This window comes from Malaclemys terrapin, chromosome 3 (assembly GCF_027887155.1).
Source record: "Malaclemys terrapin pileata isolate rMalTer1 chromosome 3, rMalTer1.hap1, whole genome shotgun sequence".
Lineage (NCBI taxonomy): Eukaryota > Metazoa > Chordata > Testudines > Emydidae > Malaclemys > Malaclemys terrapin.
The window spans coordinates 83,812,035-83,837,221 of record NC_071507.1 but is presented as its reverse complement, the minus strand read 5'-3'; the positions used below and the strand labels follow the sequence as shown (position 1 = coordinate 83,837,221).

Here is a 25,187-nt window from a genome sequence, read left to right as displayed (position 1 = left end):
AGGTTCAACAAATCGGTATTTTCAGCAAACTAGTTCATCAGAAAATTTCCAACCAGCTCTAATTACAGCTTTATCTTGTTAGGCAGTATGTTAGTAAATCAGAAATTTTCATAAATGACTATTCCCTGAATAGTTTTAGGTGAAAAGATCACCTTTGCAGATTTTTATTACTTCAAATAATATTAGCTTTCTAGTTGTGGGCACTTTGTAAGAATGTGTGCATGCAAATACAAATCTTTGAAGAAATTAATACTATTAAGGAAGTCATAGAGAAAATATCTTATCAAGACATTTGAAACGTGTAAAATGCCAAGTTAGAAAAGATATACAGTTCATTCTCTACACACAAAAAAAAATTGATAGTTTTTAAAATTAGTATCGTGCCAAATAAATAAAATTTATATTTCTCAAATGTATAATTCAATCTCAAATGTATAATTCAATCTCAAATGTATAATTCCCCCTTGACACACATGCGTCCCTTCCCCCAAAAAACCTGCATGGTCTGAGTTCCAGGATGAACCATATTTCCATTCTGGATCAGTGACAGGTTTAAAGTTTGATACCTTTGCCCTATTAGGGAAAGGAACAACTTTCTTAAACTTAAGTTTTTGGGAGCAGGGATTGTATTTTATATATGTAAACTAGACCTAACCCATTGTAATAATTAACACCATTGGAATGGGACTGTTACTCAGAGACTTTAAGGTCAGAAGGGACCATTATGATAATCTAGTCTGACCTCCTGCACAATGCAGGCCACAGAATCTCACCCACCCACTCCTATAACAAACCCCTAACCTATGCCTGAGTTATTGAAGTCCTCAAATGGTGGTTTAAAGACCTCAAGGTGCAGAGAATCCTCCAGCAAGTGACCCATGCCCCACGCTGCAGAGGAAGGAGAAAAACCTCCAGGGCCTCTGCCAATCTGCCCTGGAGAAAAATTCCTTCCTGACCCCAAATATGGCAATCAGTTAAACCCTGAGCATGTGGACAAGACTCACCAGCCAGCACCCAGGAAAGATTTCTCTATAGTAACTCAGATCCCATCCCATCTAACATCCCATCACAGACCATTAGGCATATTTACCTGCTAATAATCAAAGATCAATTAATTGCCAAAATTAGGCTATCCCATCATACCATCCCCTCCATAAACTTATCAGCTTAGTCTTGAAGCCAGATATGTCTTTTGCCCCTGTACTCCCCTTGGAAGGCTGATCCAGAACGTCACTCCTCTAATGGTTAGAAGCTTTCCAATGAGAAATGCTGTGTTTGCTTTTATCTGTTGAAAATCCGAGTTAGACCTTAACATTGTGGAATTACGATGAATGGAAAAGTACTCTTCAGAGATTTCTAAAGTTTTATTAAATCTAGTTTTCTCTCTCTGGGCAGCCTGTAAAGTTGTTCTCATGATAACCAAGACACCTGACTTTATGAGTGGATGGATTTAAAAAAAAAAGTACTAATTATTTTTTTAAGAAACTATAAAATATGTGGCATATGCAAAGTGATATAAAAGGTTTTATTGGCTTGGACACTCAGTGAGTAATGAAGATTTCTGTAATTTAGATAAACGAAAACTTTGAACTCCATACCTTGTATTTGTGTGTGTGTGTAATTATATTTTATGGTGTGTATGTCTATGTAGGAAATACCTGACGGAATGATGTAAGGTTTTACTAGTAAGAGTGTGTGATATAGGTTCACTATTCACAAGAGAGAAAATCATGAATGCGAGATATAGATCATCCCAAGCAAGTGTCTGTTTATGCCTATAAGTATTTTTTCTGTGGCATACATAACAGAAGAACTATTTTAGAAATATCCCAAATAATCTCTAAAATCCTTTTTCATATCTCCCTGCATGAAAATGTAGGTGTTTTTGTTAGCATGATTAAAATTCTGGCCGCAGATGACATCAGTAGCAAACTTTCATTGACTTCAATGGGGCCAGGATTTCATCCTGAGTCCAACAGTAGTCGGCTCAGCGGAAGCTGTAAAAACCTTTAAGTAAACTAGCACTGCAGAATATTGAGTTATTGGTCTTTAAAAATGTGGTATTTTTAGGTGTAGAATAGTTGCCACTAGTACACGCCTGAAACTTGCATCTTCAGGGCATCAGTCGGTGTCATTTGGATCTGTGGTGTTGGGAATTCTGAATTTGGGAAGAGGAAGTGGAAACACTTGTAGATTTCAAAACAAAACTTCGCTGTTTTGAATTTTGTAATGTAAAAATAAGTCCTCGGGAGAAGTATTAATGGGCAGAGTGCAGGTGAGATGATCAAAGGTGTATATGATAAATACTATAAATGCTTGTAGTTTTCCTTGAAACATCATATGGTGAAATTTTAGATTTCTGTGATTTGCTATTGTGTAACTTTTACCCATTTAAATTAACAAAATGTGCACCTTCAGAACTACTGTAGTTACCAAAGTTAACATAGTAAATTTCAGTGGGATGCAGTGACTTGAGTTGTGCATTCCTAGTATCAAACATATGGTTAGCTTTTTGCCAGTTGTGCATGCCACACTTGAAGGAATGTAAGAGGTAAATGAATGTTCTCTCCTTTTTAGCACATTGTCTTGTTTCTTTCTATTCTGCTGTTTCTCTCATCCACCTTAACATTTTTTCTCTCCTCTTCTACATTATCACTTAACTCTTCTCCTGTGTCTTCCTTTTTTTTTTTTTTTTTTTTTTTTTGGCCTGAATGTGGCTTTCATCAGCTGCTGTGCTGTCTTCTGTGTGCTGGCGGATAAGTGTAATTCATTAATATCCTGTACAATAAAGCACTAGCATATAGTATTTCAAAGATGTGTATGTTTGTGAACTTCGTGGGCAGTGCAGCTAGCAGTATAGTGGAAGTAAAGCACTTTGGATGAGGAGAGCAACCTAAGAAGATGAATCTGCAAGGGAAGTGCCCTTTAAGGATATGGGCTTCTAAAACAGTCATATATTCAGTGGTTCACTGGTAAAGAAGAACTTGGATATCAAGAGAAACTTGAAAAGAAGTGAGATTGTTTACCTTAAAAAAGAGATGACTAGAGGGGATGTTATAAAAGTATATACATTGAGTGGTAAAGAGAAGGTAGATGAGGTGCTGCTGTTCTCTGTATTTCAAAATGCAAGAACAAGGACGTTCAACTAAATTGAAAGGTAGCAGATTCAAAACTGATAGAAGGAAATACTGTCTCTATACAAAGCATAATTAGACTATGGAATTTATTGCCACAAAATGTCTTTTTGCTCTATTCTTGGTTTCAAAAGGGATTAGACAGTCATGGATAATAATATCTGAAGTTTTGATAATTAATGTGAAACAAAAAAATGGAATGAATATATGATTTCGTGCTTCAGGGCTTAGACCAATATCTATTGGAGATTGGGGATGAGAGGGTAATCATCCCAAATCTGCTTACATTGGGGCTTCTTGCAACTTTTCTGAAGCATCAAGTACTGGTTGCTGTTGAAGACCGAATACTGGGCTAAATGGATTGTGAGTTGATCTAGTCTGGCAGTTCCTGTATTCCTAGACAGAGACCTGAAAATGGAAGTTAACAAAAGCTCAGGAATTAGGAGTGATTTTTAAGGGGCTTTCAGGAATCTGCACTACACTGTAAAACTTAGTTCTGGACTATGAATAAATTTTCAATTTCTGACTGATAAAATGTTGCCAAATTAATCATGGGTATGGAAGAATGTGGATAAACACTATACCTACCTCTTGTTTTCAGATGCTGAAGCATAAAATTGATTTGATTGCTATAAAAGATGTGTAGTGGGGCTGTTTAAATGACATGTATTCTAGACGTACAATTGTTCCCCAAACTGAGTTTCAATACAATAATTTTGAGAGATTTCCAGTGGCTTTTGTCCCCATGAAGATCCCATATGTATTGGTTTCCATTTTAACTTACAAAATCACCACTCCCCCATTGAAGAGTATTTCTACGTGTGCTGTAATTTGAATAACATTCTCTAGTGCTTTTGTGTACAGACTGAAATTAAACATAATTGGTATGCTATTTGTAGGCAACAATATTTTTCATCTTGTGGCCCACTGTTTCCCATTCTAGATATCAGACAGAGATTTTCATAGAATCATAGAATCATAGAATATCAGAGTTGGAAGAGACCTCAAGAGGTCATCTAGTCCACCCCCCTGCTCAAAGCAGGACCAATTCCCAGCTAAATCATCCCAGCCAGGGCTTTGTCAAGCAGGGCCTTAAAAACCTCCAAGGAAGGAGACTCCACCACCTCCCTAGGTAATGCGTTCCAGTGTTTCACCACCCTCCTAGTGAAATAGTTTTTCCTGATATCCAACCTGGACCTCCCCCATTGCAACTTGAGACCATTGCTCCTTGTTCTGTCATCTGCCACCACTGAGAACAGCCGAGCTCCATCCTCTTTGGAACCCCCCTTCAGGTAGTTGAAGGCTGCTATCAAATCCCCGCTCATTCTTCTCTTCTGGAGACTAAACAATCCCAGTTCCCTCAGCCTCTCCTCATAAGTCATGTGCTCCAGACCCCTAATAATTTTTGTTGCCCTCCGCTGGACTCTTTCCAATTTTTCCACGTCCTTCTTGTAGTGTGGGGACCAAAACTGGACACAGTATTCCAGATGAGGCCTCACCAATGTCGAATAAAGGGGAATTTTGAACTTATGCACTCGTTTTTTGGGGGGGAAAGTAAGATGCATAAGTTGCCATTAGCATTAAAAGCTGTAATACTTAGCTGTAAAATGAGTTTGTGTATATGCATGAAAATCAATGGTAGATGGCTAGAGGAGATGGCAGCTAAGTTCTCTCCTCTTCAATATGTCTCACTAAAAGGGGTGCATATGTATGTGCGCACATTTGGTTTTCTTTGGTGGGAAAGGGAGAGTAGGGGCTAGTGTGTACATTTTAAAGAGAATAATATTCTTAGGGTCTCAAGTTCCTCTTTTCTCCCCCATTTCATTTTCTGCAAGATCAAAATGTAGGTCGCTGGGACTGAAGATAAGCTCAGGAGGAACATTACTGAGGTCATAGTTCTCTTACAAATGTATCAGAATTATCATTTCTGATCCATGAGGAAGAAGCTGACTCAGGCATATGTTTAGTAGGGTAACTGTTTTTACAAGGATCTTATTTTATTTATTTATTTTATTTATTTATTTATTGGCTTTTTGACTTGTTTCAGCATCTGGTAAAGGGGAAAAAAATTGGTCTCACAGGCTACCTGACACAGTGATGGAGGTATTGATGGCAATATGCATTTCATTAGAGGTGCTGTGATAGAGACAAGGCTTAGACCTATATCTGTGGTGCTGACATCTACACATTTCATACAAATATTTTTGAAATCCTTATTTTTTTCTTTCTCTGTTCATATATATCAGAAGCCGGAGGAAAATTTCTTCCTCTATACTGTAGGCTACTATTTAAGCACAAATGGAAATATACAAGAATATGTACAGTAGAAAGCTCTAATGAAAAGATTATTTTCCTTTCTGCAGTTGCTAAAGCAATTTTCTTTTGCATAGGCTTTCCTATTTAAGATTTACCATCCATATTATCTTTTTTCACATAAACATTAGCAACTCTTCAGTGTTTCTAACAAAGTTTAAGGACACAAATTAGATTAATTTTTGGTGAACATTAATTCAGAATTAGGTGTTTTGAGTTTTGTAATATGAATTAGAAATCAAGCTATAATATTTGCAAATCAAGTGCTTTACACTTACTCTACAGATGGTTCTGACTCCAGAGATAAGCCAAAACTCTATCGTCTACAGTTAAGTGTCACTGAAGTTGGAACTGAAAAATTTGATGACAATTCCATCCAGGTGAGGAAAAACAGCCTCAAGTGAAAGAGCTGATCTGAACTTCAACCAGTCACATGTTAATCCTGGGAACTAGCTCAGTTCACTGAGGACCATAACTATTTAATTATTTAACCCCCTCAGCATGGGCCTCAGGCTTTCCTGTTAGTAAGCATTAATTCAAAATGCATTTAGAAAAAGCCACTCTGTACCTACCAGTTTACTTCATCCTGAGCACATCTGGCCGAAGTGACTTACCTTTACAAGTCAGAAGAGCATATAAATCTAAATGCGCAAACAAATGATTTTCTGTTGATCGGAATGCTTTGATTTGTTTTTTCCGTTTTGCTTAAAGCAGAAACTGAAGGCGTGATCCTTTAAACGCAAAAATGAATACAGGTAGTCCTTGGACTTGCGACGCAATTGGTTCCTGAAAATTGCGTCGTAAGTCAAAACGTCGTAACTCGGAACTGCAATCCACTCCATTGCATGACTGAGCATCGTAAAGTTGAAACCAATTGTTATAAATGAATCAGAATGCCTCACAGTCTTTAATGTATTTATCCTCACAACAACCCTGTGATCTAGGGAAGTAAAATGGGGAACTGAGGCACAGAGAGACTGTAACTTGTCCTGAATCACACATGATGTTTGTGGCAGAGGAGTCTCTCATGTCCCAGGCTATCACCCTAACCACTGAACCATCCATCCTCATCCACTTTACTAGTGTGTAAGTATTTGCAGGTTCAAGTCTTTTATCCACAAAAGGCCTTGGGTGTTGCAATGTCTATCTTTTAGACCTCTTGAAAATTACTGGAATTCACAAACCATGAGTTTTAGTTGCCTAAAATGAATGGGAAGATAGAAGCACCTGGAGAATGGGATCCACAAAAGTCAGCTCGCTAGTTGGGGAGCTACCTAAGCCCCGCCCCTCTTGGATCCGGGCTGCGGGGAAATGCCTATCTCTGTCAGTGATCTGCAGCTGGGAACCCCTCACCAGGAGTCAGGCAGCTTAGACATCCAAGCAGTTTCTTTCAAGAAAGACTTAGGCGCCTGCCTAACTCCACACAGATGGCTGGGGTGGAGAGACCTCCCTTATCCCAGTGACTAGGTTACTCACTAGGATGTAGGAGGCCTCTTCTCAATTTTCCCAGCTGCCCGATGAGAAGGCATTTGAACAAGGATCTCCCATATCTCAGGTTAGTGCTCTAATCACTGATCTATGGGATAATCTGACATGAGCCTTCTGTCTCTCTTGTTGAAGCCATTCCACTTTAATAAAATATTATTTGGGCCAGAAGCTGTGAGAATCACTCTCTAGTCCAGTGACTAGGTCATTCACCAGAGAGCTGGTAGACCCCTGTTCAAATCACTTATCAGAAAGACGAGGGAATTGAACTGGAGTTTTCCTGTCCCAGGTGATTACCCTAACTACTGGGCTAAGAGTTACAAGGGAGGCCTCCTTCCCCTCCTCACTCTCCTGCTCTCCCCCCCTTATGTGAAGTTAGGCATGCTCAAAGCTTGCCTACCAGATCAGACCGCACAGGCAAGGTAGGTGGGTCAGTGCCTATCTTCCCCTAGTTTGAGAATTGTACTGGGATTGAAGTGTCAGGTAGCTGTGTGCATGATCAGAGGCAGAATCTTAGGCACTTAAGGAACTTCTATAGCAAAAATGTAGGCACCAAAGGAACCTATGGGGTAAGGCAGTTTTGTGTGGATCACAGTGGTACCTAAAACTCAGACTTTGGCTCCTAAGTCCCTTTGTGGATCTTGCAATTCAATTATGAGCAGCATATTTATAACAGTTTATTAATAATGTGCAAAGTATATTTTGAGTGGAAATATTTAGCTAAAATATGCTGCAAAAACACGTTATGGTTGTCTTCACTTGGAGCAAAGCTTAAGCTAAGATTAAATTACTGATGCTTTAATTGATAAATTTCTCATGAAAATTCAGAGGCAGGAGTAAAATATATCCATATACTGCAATTAGGGTGAATTGGGGTACACAGTTATGCTTTGTTTCTGCAGTGATTCTGAATTAGGTAATTTTAGAACTATTGAATATTTGTATTTCCAGTTGTTTGGTCCAGGAATTCAGTCTCATCACTGTGATCTCACCAATATGGATGGAGTTGTTACTGTTACACCAAGAAGCATTGACGCTGAAACTTATGTAGAAGGTCAGCGTATTTCAGAGACCACCATGCTGCAAAGTGGCATGAAGGTTCAGTTTGGATCATCTCATGTATTTAAATTTGTGGATCCCAGTCAGGACCACATTATTCCTAAAAGAACTCTAGATGCAGGTCTCATGATCAAAGGTCCAAGGCACAAAACTGGGTGAGTACACAATCCTATTTTTTGAGTGAAAATGATATAGAGCCTTGAAATAATAAAATAATATGGAGTCTTGAGTGTAAGACCATCAGGCTCTGAGTGCCTACTCTTAACTGTTCTAAGTAAAATTTATAGTAGAAATATAACTATTATAATACTTTAGCTCCACCTTGTGAAGTTTTTAGGACTTGCATATGTTTGTTTCATTATTAAATATAGAAGTATATTTTTCTCATGACACTGATCCACCAGTCCAAAATGGGGGGTGGGGGAGGGGAGAATTATTAGAATCCTAATACATTTCACGACAGCTCAGTCAAACACCAGGAACATAAGAAATTTACTGACTTTACATAGTGAGTCTGGTGGTATTCTTTTTCCTTAGACAGTAACTTCGGAAGTTTCATTAGACTAGATGTGAATAAACAAAACAGAAAAAGATGTACTTTGAGTGCGTCTCTGCTATTTGCCACTTACACTGGATTTTATCAAGAGTTTCTAAAATATCTGGATTCCCCCTCGGAAATGGATGATTGCAAAACTCCATTTGAGATGTCAGAATAGGGAGCCCAATATTTTACCTTGTGGCCTTGTCTTCCAGATGTGTAACAGTTGCTTCTCTTTTTTCTGTGCCTAGAGTCCAGCAATCCTAAGTTTTCACCTATTATTTGTGCTCGTATTATTTTGATGGGTGCAGTATTAGATACATAGATTAGATATGAGGACAAATATTGCCTGGCCTTAGGGCTTCATGTTCATTGGAAATGAAAATATGCAGAGAGCCGCAGGATTTAAAACCATACAGAACTACTTGGAAGATGTAAAATATTGATGATCTGCTCTCTTCTCTGACTGGTCCAAAGGAAACTACTAGAGTAGGATGTTCTGGATGGAAGAAATTGAGGCACAAAAGCTGATTATGTAAGAAATTATCCATTGTGAAACACATTGGTGAGGAGAGGCATATTATGTTGTCATTGAATTACCAGTTAATTTTAAAAATCTATACTTTTACCACAGTCATCTTCCTATTCTGGATTTTTGTTTAAAACTCAAAGTATACATGGGCATTCAGTATGAGAAGTTAGAGAATTTTGTGAAAGCTGCTTTTCTGTGATCTTCATTATGGATGAAAAGTTTTTATACCTTAAAAGGCATTGATCCAGAATCAGTCAGGTTTTTTGTCCTTTTTTGTGTGATTCTCCCCCCGACCCACTATATCAGAGGAAGTCAAGTCAACTTTTGAAGTATAGGTTATAGATGTTACATTCCTTTCAGGGTCACAAAATACAATAAACCCATCTGACAACTCTTGGACAGTACCATACTTGTGAATTTGTATTGTTTTAAAAAAGATTCACGGTCCAAAGATGGAGCAGCTCATTGAATGTGGAGAGAGAGTGCCTCTCCTTGGCAAGCATTCAGAAATGTAATCCTAACAGAGCAAAGAAATAAGTGTCTCCCCTTTGTAAAACTTGTACACACAGTTTTAATTGCGTAAGTTAAATAATTTTATGTTCTTCAGCTAAATAAATCACTGGTAAAAACTACTGTTAAACGATTATTTTAAATTGTGATCTGAGGAATGACATTAATAAACAGTCTATTGTAGTATTTGAAACTCATAAATTCTTTTGCAAAATGGCTGTACTCACTTATTGAGTCCTCTCTGAGTTCTGTTGCCATGCATATTTTCTCAATTCAGATCAGACCAAAAGTCTGTAAAGTTGATAATTTTATAGTTGATATGCAGTTTTTTTTTCTCTACAGGACTACTGCAGTAATTAGAAAGTAGTACCTCTTTTTGTGACTGGGTATCTTTTCTCAGGTCCAGAAATATCAATTGTTATAATTAATCTCCATTGTCTATCCTCATAGAATGGGTATTGGAGTACTGCTGCAACAGAAGCCTTTATGTGCAGTGGGGGTACCCAAAACACACACAAGGTTATATTTTCATTGGCTTCTCCCCTGTGCTGGGATTTGGCTTCAAAGTCCCTAATTTTGTCATCCTTCAGACTCCCATTGGTTATAGGGGTGTCTAATTATTCTTTTGAGTTTTTCATGCTGGAGAAGTTTGTTGCCAGGGAATATAAGGTGATACAAGGTAGGCCCCACCTCTAGGTAGTAATCAGATGTTTGATAGTTCATGGATAATATTTTCATTGAAGAATTAATGTTTTATAACGGTGTTATCAAAGAAACTATCTGGGGAGTCCACTCCCAAGTCGAAAAAGAGAGTGGGAACTCCCTTCAACAAGCCCAGGAATAGCCGAAAGCGATCACCATCTCACTTGGTTAGTATCCTCAGCACCGCCGGCACCAAGATCGTCTGGCACCCATGCCTCATGGCACACTCAGTGTCCAGTACTGTTGATAGGCTCACAGACCCTTTGGGCTTGGACACTGAATCTTCGGTACGAAAACACAAGAGCAAACTCCCTAAGATGCTTCTGGTATGTGAGCTGTCATCGATACCACCAGCAGCATTGACGCATTCGGCACTGGAGAGATTGGTACAGATGAGGTCCCCTTCTCCCTGGCACCACCACCAATGCCAGGACATTCGGTACTGGCAGTATTCCATCAGGCTGGTGACCTGGCTATGTTGGAAGCTCCTGACTCTCAGTCCCTTGGTACTGGAACTGAGCCATGGCCAATCAAGGGTTATTTCCCCGACAATTATGCCATGCCCCTCTGATGTCAAGTGAGGGATCGGACAATGAGCTAGATGGGGTTTCTCTATACTCCTCCAAAGCTCTATATGGGGGACACTATCAACAGGATCCAGGAATGTACAACCAGATGGCACCACCACCATCTTGGTATGGTCATCCATGAGTACCTTCACCAGGCCCTATCCCTCTGCAGTGGCCTCAAGGGCATCAAGCATCACCTGAGAGCCTTTCAGGCACACCCCCTCAGCTACAGCATTGTACACCTCAGAATCCCAAAAAGTGGAGGAGCAGGAGGTGGACACAGAGGAGTAGATCACACTCAAAGCCATATCCTCTTCTTTGCAGGACAAAGCAATTATGCCATCGCCACCTTCCATGGCGGATAACTTCCGCTTGTTCCAAAAGCTGGCGAAGAGAGTGGCGGACACGCTTTGCATGCCATTGGAGTTGGTTAAAGATACGCATCGCCAGCCTATTGACATCCTCCATGCTTCATCTACTTCCAAAATCACATTGTCAATCAACAAGGCCATGCTACACCCAGCTAAGATGGTGTAAACATCAAAAACAGACTCCAAAGAGAGACTGCTGAACTTGAATTAATATGCAAATTAGATACCATTAACTTGGGTTTGAACAGAGACTGGGAATGGTTGGGTCATTACACTAATTGAATCTATTTCCCCATGTTAAGTATCCTCACACCTTGTATGGGCCATCTTGATTATCACTTCAAAAGTTTTTTTTTTTCTCCTGCTGATAGCTCATCTCAATTGATTGGCCTCTTACAGTTGGTATGGCTACTTCCACCTTTTCATGTTCTCTGTATGTATAAATATCTTCTTGCTATATGTTCCATTCTGTGCATCCGATGAAGTGGGCTGTAGCCCATGAAAGCTTATGCTCAAATAAATTTGCTAGTCTCTAAGGTGCCACAAGTACCCCTGTTCTTTTTGCGGATACAGACTATCACGGCTGCTACTCTGAAACCAGCTAAGATGGTGTGGCAAACCCCGGCCTCAGTGACTCCAACATGCAAGTGGGTGGACAAAAAATTGATTCCTTTGCGGGGACATCATGAATTCCTATTCACCCACACACCACCAGATTCCATCGTGATGCTGTGAACTCTCATGGCTGACATAACCACTCTTAAGACAACACCTATGACAGAGACTGGAAGGCGTATTCCTTGGCCAACTTAGTTTTGAATTGCCAACTACCAGCCACTCACGGCAAAGTATGACTAGACGAATTACAATAAACTACACAACTTTATTGATAAGCTCCCGGGATTTCTTCAAGGCCATCATCCAGGAGGTGCAACTGGTAGCAAAAACATCTTTGCAATCGGCCCTGGATGCTGCTGACACGGCTGCCAGGACCATCTCCACAGCTGTGGTAATGAGATGGGAGTCGTGGCTCCATCTCTCGGGATTCCCGAAGGAGCTGCAGACCATGGTGGAGGACCTCCCCTTTAAGGGTGTGAATCTCTTCACCAAGAAGACTGATGCCTCTCTCTTTGAAGGATTCCAGGGCCACTCTCAGGTCACTGGGAATCTCCACACCAGGGCAAAAGAGACATTTTAACCCTCAATACCAACAGAAGCCTTATTCGTTCCAATTCCCATAACAACGGAACTATGAGCCCCAGCAGAAAAAGGAAAAGTTCTCAAAGTGAAAGCCATCAGGCTCCCACTCCCACTTTTTAGGGCAGGTCAAGGCTCCGCAAGACCTCTCTTCACTATCATCTGTGACCATCCACCCATTTGGCCACCATTTGGCAGTGTTCCACAGTGCCTGGGAGCATATAACCTCAGACAGATGGGTCCTAGAGATCATTAGTTGCAGATATTCCATTCACATCCCCTCTGTGCCGCCTCCAGAACACCCTTCCCCATCATGCCTCTTTAGGGACCCTTCTCATGAGTCTCCTGCAGCAGGAGATAGATCGCCTCATGCAGTTATGAGCCATAGAACCAGTACCTCAACATTTACGTGGCAAGGGATTCTATTCTCGTTACTTCCTATTACCCAAATGGAAGGGAAGTTGGAGACCCATCCTGAACCTCAGAGCTCTCTTACTACTATGTCCGTTTCACCATACACACACACACACACACACACACACACACACACACACACACACACAAACCAAGGGAAAAAATATTTCAATAATTGAAATTTACAGATAGGCGAAGTAAGAAAAGTGCTGTTTAAGAATTTATTAGAGTTCTGTTTAAGGATATTTACTTTTTGTCAACATTGCATGTCAAAATATAGAATTTATTTCAGTGGTTACAAAACTTTCACTTCCTGAATCTCAACATCTACTGTCATTAAATTTTCTTGTCTTACCACCCTGTAGTTTCCTGCAGCTGTGAATATTTAAATAGATAAAATTTGAAAAAAAAACCACCTTAAAACCCACTATTTTGCGCAACTGTGAAAATTTAAATCAATAAAAACAGAACAAATGCTTAACAGTAAACATTGATATTGAAACATCAAAATTATAAAAAATAAAAATCGAATTCTGTTAAGCCTATGTATAAATGTCCTATCAATACAGTATTTTAAATACAAATATTAAAAAATAAGGCGGTATAGCAGAGCTATTTGGTTTGCAGTGTACCTTAGCTATCCTGTACCATTGTTTTTTATACTGCATATTTGTAATTTCTTCTTGAAAGTTACTAGAGGTTTTTTCGGTCTTAATCTTCTCAGGGTTGTTCAGGAAACAACATTTGATCTGGAGGGAGATGTTCACAGTGGAACAGCATTACCAGCGAGCAAGGTATCAAACTGTAATTAGACTGGTCAAAAATGATTACATTTATAGTTTATATTCCCAGTTTGTTGTTAAAGCTCACCAATTATGAAATATTGTGTGGTTCTTGAGTGGCCCTAGGTAAGCTTTTTGGATGAGTGACTATCTTTTTATATGTCTGTAGAGCATCTAGCATACTTTCTGTTTAAGGAGAGAAGAACTTTTTTAGGAAAAGAACTGCAATTTTTAAAAATACTTTGAAACATGTCAGAACTTTGGAGTATTAGCATAAGTTCTCAAAGAAATGGTTTACTGGACAGAGGACATGTTACACAGTTAAAGGTGCATGAGTAAATGAAGTGGGGAAGAATGCATTGTAAAGCCACCTGTAAGACTGAAGCCCATAATGCTGATGATAGCTGACCTATAAAGAGGGAAAAAATGGATGTGTGCCCTTTTATGCTTCTTTATGATGTATAAAGAACAGCAAGATTTTTTTTTTTTTTTTTCAAAAATAGGAATTTTTTTTTTAACATTAGAAATTCAGGTTCTGTCTAGCTTGGGGGAGGGACTGAATATTGGAAAACTAGTGAAATAACAGCATATGTCAGAAGTATAAACACAGCAATTGAGAGGGGAAAGGATTTTTAATCAGTGTTTTAAAACTTTTTTTTTATTTTATTACTGAAGTTTTATTTAACTTCAGTAACTAACGTTTTGAAGAAAGGCAGCCTGTTATTCCTAGTTTTGGAATTATTATATATTAAAACTGTTTTAAGCAAGAATCTGTAGAATCTTTGCATCATTATAAGCACTGTTACTGGCTTTCTGTTAATGTTAACTTCGTTGGTTTTAAAATTCCTGTCAATATGTTGCCAAAAATATGTTTCTAGTTGGCTGTTGTGATGTTTTGAATAGCTAGTATGAAAATTTCATTGTGGTGATAACACATGCTGCATTGCTGTCTTTTGTTTTGTAGTCTTCTCTGTTCACGGTCTCCTTCTGGCAGCCTTGAAATAAGTTTTTTTTTTTTCATAGTGATGAACGTAAGACTTGGCTGATCTAATGCATGCATGTTAAAGATTTGTCTTCCTGTTTGAGTTAGAGCACCAATAGACTGGATAGTGACAGAATTTCATCAGCATCCAGCACAGCTGAACGAGGAATGGTGAAGCCAATGATTAGAGTGGAACAGCAGCAAGATTATCGCAGGCACGACGGCAGGTAGGAAATACATATTCTATCATTTCTGATATTGTCAATTAAACAGATGTCTTTTCTGGAAACGTGAAGCAAGGTCTCATCAAGCTGTATTGAAATAGTACGTGTCTGCCTGGGGAAAAAAGTTTTTAACCCTTTCCAAAATAAAGGATGAAATTAAGAGAATATTAAAATATCTTATTTTTATCTTTAGTTTTGATTTTTCTGTAATTTATATCAGTTTTTTCCAGACAAATTGCTATTTTCTGAATTTGTTAGACCGTTGTTGATTTTTTTTTTTTTTTTTTTGATAATTTAAATGCATCTAATGGAGTATTTTAACAGGTACAGAATTTCTTGTCATCTATTGGTTGGGCTTCTACATTTGTCAACTTTGGGTTGATGTGTTTTTCTGTCTGAACATGGGGCACAACTGTAAGCTTCTGTTAGTCCTTGTAGCAATGCAGTTGGCAAGATTTGTTGACAGACAATTTCAGCCTCTAGTCATTTCAGTCTTCCCTAGTTTGTAAAACATTTATCAAAACCTGGTAAAACAATCAAAGTATGATGTTTGTCTCTGTGAGTCTTCATAAAATCTGTTCTTAAGTTTAAGTTCTTTTAGTGATGATGCCTATATGCAGAGCCGTACCTTGGGTAGGGTGAATTGGGGTGACCGCCCTAGGCCCCGCGCTTCGATAAAATCATGACTGTCTCGATACTTAACCCTTTGTCCTCACGTCCTGACCAATATACAATCTGGACATCATTTGTCCAGATATTCAGGTGAGGAGGTGGGTGGAGAGGTAAGGTGGGTGGACATTCGGGGTGAGGAGGCGAACGGGGAGACAGGCAGGCGGACGGATGGTGAAGAGATTAGCTGGGAGGCAGGGGTTGAGGGGGTGGGTGAACGGCGAGGAGAGCAGCAGGCGGGCGGACAGGGGAGGGGGAGCGCCAGATGGCTGGTGAGGAAACTAGTGAGGAGGCGAGTGACAGGTGGACGGCGAGGAGGAGAGCAGCGGGTGCGCAGGCGGATGGCGAGGAGACTAGTGGGGAGGCTGATTTGTCTTGGACCCCGCCCCTGCCAGGGACGGCCTATATGTGTTGTATTTGAGGTGCACATGCACTCAATGTATCCAAAACTGGAAGACATTTGCTAACAGTATCCACTGGTCCGTGCCTGTAACCTTCTCCTGTGCACCAAACTGAGGGCTTGCGTGGAGTGACTATCTCTCCAGTTCCTTTCTACCACCCGTGGGCTGAGACAACTTCTGTAATGTCTACAGTGTTAGTTAGAATTCTTCAAAAAGTGTAGATGTAAATAGCTAATGAAACCTGTTTTTAGCTAACTTACAGTTAGAGTAGAGTAGTTGAGTAGTCTTGGGGCTAGGGGGTCTCCCTATCTGGACATCTCTTCCCCACCCCCTGTCTGGACATCTGGAGTGATTAGTATGCCCATGTTTCCAGGACTCAAAATCTGAGTGGCCTGCAACTGAGCTTTCCTGGTTAGCAATGAGCATGATACATGCCTCTATTGTCCCGGGGAAGCTCATATCCTATCTGCCATCCTTTTCTAGGTGAACCCATCAAGTTATGTACAAGCCAGGCATAGAAGATTCCTGAGGGAATGTGTAGTGAAACCCCAGTCTGATCCTGGCCCGTCAGATAACCCTCCACCTCCGGTGCGTCAGGCAGAGGCACTGAGAAGCATCCCTCCGAGCACAGTATTCTCCAGCTTTGGGGATAATCAGACCAGTGCTAAAGACTGTTCCAAAGAAAGTTTCCTCCTACCCCCTCATAACAAGCTCACAAAAAATTGTGAGAAATCCCCTTCCAAGCCCTCATTCAAAAAGAGCACCTCCTCTCTGACACTCTCTAAGGGCTAGTTTACGTTGGCCCACTAAATCAGCACCGCTGCGATTGAGGGGAGAGCACTCTCCTGTCGACTTCAGTACTCCACCTCTCTGAGAAACAGAATGTAAGTTGTCGGGAGAGCGTCTCCTGCCGACATAGCGCACTGTAGACCCCATGTTAGGTCAATGTAAGCTAGGTTGCTCAGGGAGGTGATTTTTTCACACTCCCTGAGTTATGTAACTTATGTCGATCTAAGTGGCAGCATAGACCAGGCTTAAGTCAGGTGAGACTCTCTGCCCTAATACCCAAGTGTCTGGAACTTATAAGGAGCATAGTACCAGTTTCCCAGAACTGAAGAGCAAAAGTCCCCCCCATATTGGGACTAGCCAAAGGGGCGCAGGGATCATCCTTGGAACTGGTGAGGAAAAGAAGGCAGTGGATGCCTCCTATACTATTGATGCCAATGAGGAGAGAGGAGTCGTCAGTTCTTCTTCGAGTGCTTGCTCATATCTATTTCAATTAGGTGTGCACGTGCCGTGTGCACGATCGTCGGAGAATTTTCTACCCTAGCAACACCCGGTGGTTCGGCTGTGGAGCCCCCTGGAGTGGCGCCTTCATGGCACTGGATATATACCCCAGCCAACCTAGCACCCCCTCAGTTCCTTCTTACCGCCCGTGACGGTCGTTGGAACTGTGGAGCGCAGCATAGCTGTTTTCCACTCTCCCTAGCTTTACTCGTTAGTTCTTGTAGATAGTTGTTGGTTATATTCTTTAGATTAGTAGTTTGTAGAGTAGTTATAAATAGTTAGCTGGGGTTAAGGGGGCTATTATCCCCCCACCCACCCAGCGCGCAGCCGGGCTCATGCCCAAGGCTCCTGGCTTTAAGCTGTGCGCGTTCTGTGCTAACCTTTTGCCAACGGGAGACCCTCACAACTCTTGTCTGAAGTGTTTAGGGGAGTCTCACCAGACAGACAAGTGCAAGATCTGCAAGGCTTTCAGGCCCAGGACCAAAAAGGAGCGGGACTTTAGACTTCAGCAGCTCCTTAGGGAGGCGGCACTTAGCCCAGATCCTCCTTCAGCGCGCCAAGTCCCGGCACCAAGCGCTTCGGTGCTCAGCGCCCCAGCGGCACCCTCCAGTACTGCACCGCGAGCTGACGCAGATAAGGCCCCATGGCACCGTCCTCCCTCGGCACCGCGTCCGCCGCAAGCCCCTCGGTGCCGTTCCCTGTCTCCGGGGCATAAAAGACCCCGCAAGACCCAGGACGCTGCCGTCCAACAAGCACTGGCTCCCCCCGCACCGGTGGTAGAGCCGCGTCTGGCTTCGGAGCGCCAGAGGGTGCAGGCATCGTCAACACCGTTGATTACGGCACCGGGTGAAGAGCTGTTGAGTCTGGTGTGGACTAGCTCACTACCTCGTCCTATGGTTGAGCCCTGTCTCCCTTCTACACCAGAGATTTTTGCAATGGCGAAAGACCTCATCGCTCTCACGGAGCCGGCGCCATCTCAACCCGCGGCACCGCATGCCCTTCATACTGTGCAATCCAGGGGCAAGCCTGCCCTGATAGGCTCTCCATCTCCGAGCGTGGACTCGCGGCACCGCTCCCACTCTCGGAGCAGGTCCCGATGCCGCTCGCAGTCCTGGCACCGATCTCCATCTCGGCACCGGTCGTACGCACGGCCCAGATCTTCCTCCCGGCACCGGTCTACTTCTCTGCACCGACTTGAACATTGGTATCGGTCGGAGTCCAGACACGGTTTCTGGCACCGGTATGAGCGCCGCTCCCGTTCGCGAGGCCGCTCCCAGCATCGAGTCTACAGATGGTCTTCGTCTTCACGATCCAGATCTGGATCCTGGTACCGGCATGGCCATCAGCACCGTTCTCGATCCCGGTACCGCACAGAGACCGCTCGCCTTTGGACTGGCACCGCTCGGCACTGTACCAGGACGAGCCCCTGCAACCACGCTCAGCACCGCCCTGGCCCTCAAGATCGGTGTCTCGCTTGTCGGAAGGGGCTTCCCGATCAGCATACCCTGCTCAGGGTCAGGCTGCAGACGACTTCGGTCATTGGCAGGAGGGGGCAGAGGACCCTAGACAGGACCCTGCACATTGGTCTTTCTGGATCCCATGGGCATATCACTAAGCTCAAGGGGCTCCACCAGCGGCCTCTCGCTCGGCACACTCTGAGCCCAGGGTTCCTGAGGCCACCATCTCCCATCCTCCCCCAGGGGGCAGTGCCGACACCCATGCAGGCCCCAGACACCGGTGTAGGGGATCCTGCACATCAGGGACCCTTGGAGCCGGACCCTCATATGGATCCTTTACCCCCTGAGGCGTCCTCCTCATCTTCCCCAGATGAGGCGATAGCGGGTACAACAGCCTCAGGCCCACCTCCAATAGACCTCCGTGCCCACCAAGACTTGTTGCGTAGGGTGGCACGGAACATGGACCTACAGGCTGAGGAGATAGTGGAGGTGGAGGACCCGGTGGTGACCATCCTCTCAGCTGATGCCCCATCCCAGGTGGCGTTGCCCATTATTCGTACGATCCAGGCTGACGCTAATGCCATATGGCAAACGCCAGCTCCATCCCTCCCACTGCCAGAGGTGTAGAGAGGAAGTACTTTGTCCCCTCTAAAGACAATGAGTATCTCTATACACACCCTCCGCTGTGTTCACTGGTAGTCTCCTCAGTGAACGCAAGAGAGCGTCGTGGTCAGCAGGCGGCAGCACCCAAATCGAAGGATGCCAAACGCTTCGATTTGTTTGGACGCAAGGTTTACTCAGCGGGGGGGGGGTCTGCAGCTCAAAGCTGCAAACCAACAGGCGCTCTTGAGTCAGTACAATTACAACTCATGGAATTCCATGGGTAAATTTAAAAAGTTGGTCCCCCAGGACTCGAGGGAAGAGTTCGGGGCCCTAGTGGAGGAAAGTAAAAAGGTGGCTAGGACCTCCTTGCAGGCCTCCCTCGACATAGCGGACTTGGCCGCCAGGACACTAGCGTCTGGGATAGCCATGAGACGCGTCAGGTTTCGGGGTTACCGCCAGAACTGCAGCAGACCCTGCAAGATCTGCCGTTTGAGGGCCAGGGGTTGTTCTCGGACAAGATGGACTCTTGGTTGCAGAGCCTCAAGGACTCCAGAACCATCATGCGCTCCCTGGGGATGCATGTCCCAGGACCCCAGCGCAGGCCCTTTAGGCCCCAGCCACAAAGTTTCTACCCTCCTCCTCCTCGTCCGAGACAGGACTTCCCCAGAAGGTGGGGACGAGGTGGTAGATGCAGGTTGACCGGCCCCCAACCCGGTCAGAACCAAGGCCCTCCTAGACCGCTTTCAGGACCTAGGCAAAACTTTTGAAGGTGCGCTTGAGGACGGTGTGCCAGCCACTACCCAGGATCCATTTCCTTTCTTTTGGGATTGCTTCTCCCGTTTCCACCGTGCTTGGTCCCTTATAACCTTAGACCGTTGGGTCCTTCACACGGTGGAGAGGGGATACGCTCTCCAGTTTTCTTCGTTCCCCCCTTCCCACCTCCCCCTCCCCGTCCCTCTTCAGGGACCCTTCTCACAAGCATCTCCTTACACAGGAGGTTTTTGGGCTCCTGTCTATGGGGGGCCATAGAGGAGGTTCCCCCAGAGTTAAGGGGCAGGGGGTTTTACTCCCACTACTTCCTGATCCCCAAAGCAAAAGGGGGTCTGCGACCCATTCTAGACTTACACGGACTCAACAAATTCATAATAAAGTTGAACTTCCACATGGTCTCCTTGGGGACCAGCATCCCTTCCCTGGATCCTGGAGACTGGTACGCCGCCCTCTACATGAAGGACGCATATTTTCATATAGCAATCTACCCCACACACAGGCGCTTCCTTCGATTTCTAGTAAACAATGTGCACTACCAATTTGCCGTCCCTCCCTTCGGCTTGTCCGCGGCTCCGAGTGTGTTCACCAAATGCATGGCTGTTGTGGCAGCATACCTTCGTTGACAAAGGATATAGGTGTTTCCCGTATCTAGAGGACTAGCTGGTGCGTGGCTGCACCAGGAAGCAAGTTCAAGCTCATGTCCAGATAATACTACAAACATTCCATGACTTAGGCATTCTACTCAACAGAGAAAAGTCCACTCTGGAGCCAACCCAGAGAGTTTATCAGGGCAGTCTTAGACTCCAGACTCGCCCGAGCTCTTCTGCCAGACACTCCGTTTTACATCATCCAAGGACTCCAGGTCTTTCTGATCACCACAATAAGGACGTACCTCGGCCTGTTGGGACAAATGGCCTCTTGCACTTACGTAACCAGGCATGCCAGACTTCGGCTTCGCCCACTTCAGGCCTGGATATCGTCGGTGTACCGTCCTTATCAGGACAGCCTGAACATGGTGGTCACTATTCACTTGACCTCTCTCACCTGGTGGCTGGATCACAAGGCGGTTTGCGCAGGAGTGCCATTTCACGCCCCACAACCTTCCCTGCACCTGGTCACAGATGCTTCATCTCTAGGTTGGGGCACTCACCTTGGGGAGCACCATACCCAGGGCCTGTGGACCGCATCCCAACTAGCTCTGCACATCAGTGTTCGAGAGCTGATGGCGGTGCGCCTAGCCTGTCAGGCATTTCTCGGTCTCCTACATGGTCGTTGCATGTCAGTCCTCATAGACAATGCCACGACCATGTTCTACATCAACAAGCAAGGAGGAGCCCGCTCGTCTCTCCTATGCCAAGAGGCCATTCGCCTGTGGGAGTTCTGCATTGCCCACTTGATACATCGTTCCTCCCTGGAGTCCAGAACACTCTAGCGGACCGTCTCAGCAGATCCTTCCAGACGCACGAGTGGTCAATTCGCCCGGATATCATCCATTCCATCTTCCAGAGGTGGGGATTTCCCCAGGTTGACCTGTTCGCCTCATGAGGCAACAGGAAGTGCCACGTGTTCTGCTCCCTCCAAGGGCAATCTCCAGGCTCCCTGTCGGATGCTTTCCTCCTATTGTGGAGAGACCAGCTGTTCTACACTTTCCCTCCATTCCCACTGGTCCACAGGGTGCTGCTCAAGCTATGCAGAGACAAGGCACGTATGATTCTAGTCGCTCCAGCTTGGCCAAGACAGCACTGGTACACCACGCTTCTGGAGCTATTGGTACAAACTCCGATCACGCTTCCCTTGTGCCCAGACTTGATCTCTCAGGACCATGGCCGACTTTGTCACCCTGACCTGCAATCACTCCACCTTACAGCGTGGATGCTCCATGGCTGAATCGGATAGAGCTACGGTGCTCACACCCAGTGCAACAGATTCTGCTGGGAAGTAGAAAGCCCTCTACACGGACCACTTACTTAGCCAAGTGGAAACGGTTCTCCTGTTGGTGCGAGCAGTGGGCCACGCCCCCCTTGCAGGCGTCTATTCCTCTTATACTTGAATATCTCCTATCCCTAAAACAGCAGGGCTTGGCGATATCTTTGGTCAGGGTTCACCTGGCAGCTATCTCGGCGTTCCAACCAGGAGAACATGCTTCCTCGGTCTTCTCTAACCCGATGGTCATCAGATTCCTCAAGGGCTTAAACCGGCTATACCCACAGCAGCGCCAGCCTGTTCCGGCGTGGGATCTTAACCTGGTTCTCTCCAAGCTCACGGGGCCCCCGTTCGAGCCATTGGCTACCTGCTCACTCCTTTACCTATCTTGGAAGACAGCCTTCCTTGTAGCCATCACTTCAGCAAGGCGTGTTTCCGAAATCAGGGCGCTCATGTCTGAGCTTCCATACACAGTCTTCCATAAAGACAAGGTGTAGCTTCGCCCCCACCCTGCCTTTCTTCCCAAGGTGGTGTCAGCTTTTCACGTGAACTAAGATATATTCCTCCCGGTCTTCCATCCTAAGCCGCACGTCACCCGTCAGACCAGCGTATGCACTCCTTGGACGTACGCAGAGCCCTTGCTTTCTATATTGAGTGTACAAAACCGTTTAGGAAGACGACGCAACTCTTCATTGCAGTGGCCGACCGGATGAAAGGCTTACCTGTCTCCTCGCAACGTCTCTCCTCTTGGATCACGTCCTGCATTCGTGCTTGCTACGACCTGGCCGGTGCCCCGACGCCGCGTCTCACCGCCCACTCCACGAGGGCCCAAGCCTCCTCGACTGCCTTCCTGGCTCATGTCCCGATCCAGGACATTTGTAAAGCGGTGGTTTGGTCATCGGTCCACACCTTTGCCGCTCACTATGCGCTTGTACAGCAGTCCAGAGACGATGCTGCATTCGGATCAGTGGTTTTGCACACAGCAATGTCTCACTCCGACCCCACCGCCTAGGTAAGGCTTGATAGTCACCTAATTGGAATCGATATGAGCAAGCACTCGAAGAAGAAAAAACGGTTACTCACCTTTGTAACTGTTGTTCTTCGAGATGTGTTGCTCATATCCATTCCAAACCCGCCCCCCTTCCCCACTGTCGGAGTAGCCAGCAAGAAGGAACTGAGGGGGCGCTGGGTCGGCTGGGGTATATATCCAGTGCCATGAAGGTGCCACTCCAGGGGGCTCCACAGCTGACCTACCGGGTGTTGCTAGGGTAGAAAATTCTCCTATGATTGTGCACGCAGCGCGTGCACACCTAATTGGAATGGATATGAGCAACACATCTCGAAGAACAACAGTTACAAAGGTGAGTAACCGTTTTTTCTGAAGACCATGGTCCACCTGAAGTTGGTACCCATCGGTGTCACCAATGGACAGAAGCCTGGTCCATTTTCCAGTATCAGGAGCCAGGTACACTGCCCTGGAGAACACTACGATCTACACAGACTCAGTCACCAATACTGTTGGGTCTGTGGTGGTGGTATGCTGTTGGTTCGCTGTTCACTGATACCATAACTGGAGGTTCTTAGAGATGTGTGGTCCCTATCTGAATTCCACTACCAGCTCTTCTTTCACTCTGCTGCAGAGCCTTATCCTAGGGCTATTCTGGGTAACTGGAGAAGTGGTTGGTCTACGCCATGTCTTCCTTTTAGTTCCATCTTTTAGCAATTTAAGATGGTTAGTGTCATATTGAGTCATAAGCTATTTTTGAAGCCTGTGAAATGGGCAGATATTTTCTCCTGTTTTTTACATTTTAGTTAATGAGCACTTGTAGGGTAAAGACACTGTTGGTGGTTAATTTCTCAACGAGGGAGACAATATGGCTTATGAATTGAAGTGGCGCAGTTCTATATGTAATGTACTAGTATTAACACTTCATAGAAAACAAGTATGTAATAGAAAATTGTTCTTCTCAGTCATACTGTCTTTCATAGATTTCGAAGCCAGAAGGGACCATTGTGATCATCTAGTCTGACCTCATGTATAACATAGGCAATAGTACTTCCCCAAAATAATTCCTAGAAAAACATGTTTAGAAAAACATCCAGTCTTGAGTTAGAAATTGTCAATGATGCAGAATCTACCACAATCTTTGGTAAGTTGTTCCAGTGATTGATTACTCACTGTTTAAAAATTTACATCTTCCAGTCTGAAATTGCCTAGCTTAAATTTCCAGCCATTCAATTATATTATACCTTTCTCTGCTAGATTGAAGAACTTATTATCAAATATTAAGCTAAGTAGATTGAGTTCCTTCAGTCTATCACTGTAAGGCAGGCTTTCTGCTCCTTCAGTTATTCTCATGACTCTTTTCTGAACTGTCTCCTAGTTATCAATATTCTTCTTGAATTATGGACACAAGAACTAAATGCAATATTCCAGCAGTGGTCAACATCAGTGCCAAATACAGTAGTAAATTAACCTATCTACTTCCTACTCAAGATTCCCTTATTTATGCATCCAAGGATTGCATTAGCCCTTTTGGCACTGGGAGCTCATGTTCAGCCTGTTATCCACAATGACCCTCAAATCTTTTCCAGAGTCACTGTTCTTCAGGATAGAGTCCCCCATTCTGTAAGTATGATCTACTTTCTTTGTTCCTAAATGTATAAATTTACATTTTGCCACATTAAAATGCATATTATTTGTATGCACCCGGTTTACCCAGTGATCCAGATAGCGCTGTATTAGTGATCTGTCTTCTTCATTATTAACCACTCACCCAGTTTTTGAGTCATCTGCAAACCTTAACATTATGATGATATTGTTGTCTTCCAGGTCATTAATAAACCAGTTAAATAGTGTACAGCCAAGAACTGATCCCTGTGGGACCCCACTAGAAACACGCCCGTTTGATGTTCCAAGACTTTCTGAAAATCACCAATAATGGTCCAAGAAGCTTCTCAGCCAGTTCCTTTAAAACTCTTGGATGCAAGTTCTCTGGCCAGCTGATTTTAAAACGGTCTATCTGTAGTAGCTGCCGTTTAACATCCTCCAGAGATACTAGTAGACTGGAAAGAGCATTATCATATGATATGATTACATCATCTGCTTTTTCCCCAAATACAGAAGAGAAATATTTATTCAACACTTCTGCCTTTCCTGCAATATTAAGTCTACAATTTCCAACTAGCAAGGGATCAATACTATTGTTAGGATTCTTTTTGGTCCTAATATACTTAAAAAGATTCCTTAACTGTGCTTGCTAT

General features: G+C 43.9%; 1 protein-coding gene across 16 annotated transcripts in view; it reads left to right on the top strand.

The window, feature by feature from the left end:
* The window catches only part of AFDN (afadin, adherens junction formation factor), a 220,145-nt gene that overhangs the window by 107,296 nt on the left and 87,662 nt on the right, over positions 1 to 25,187 (top strand). For all 16 annotated transcript variants that reach the window (XM_054021691.1, XM_054021692.1, XM_054021690.1 and 13 more), the window contains exons 9-12: positions 5,733 to 5,827; positions 7,884 to 8,146; positions 13,549 to 13,618; positions 14,697 to 14,815. In XM_054021691.1, coding sequence (XP_053877666.1) covers positions 5,733 to 5,827; positions 7,884 to 8,146; positions 13,549 to 13,618; positions 14,697 to 14,815 — 547 coding nt within the window. The remainder of the gene's footprint in view (positions 1 to 5,732; positions 5,828 to 7,883; positions 8,147 to 13,548; positions 13,619 to 14,696; positions 14,816 to 25,187) is intronic.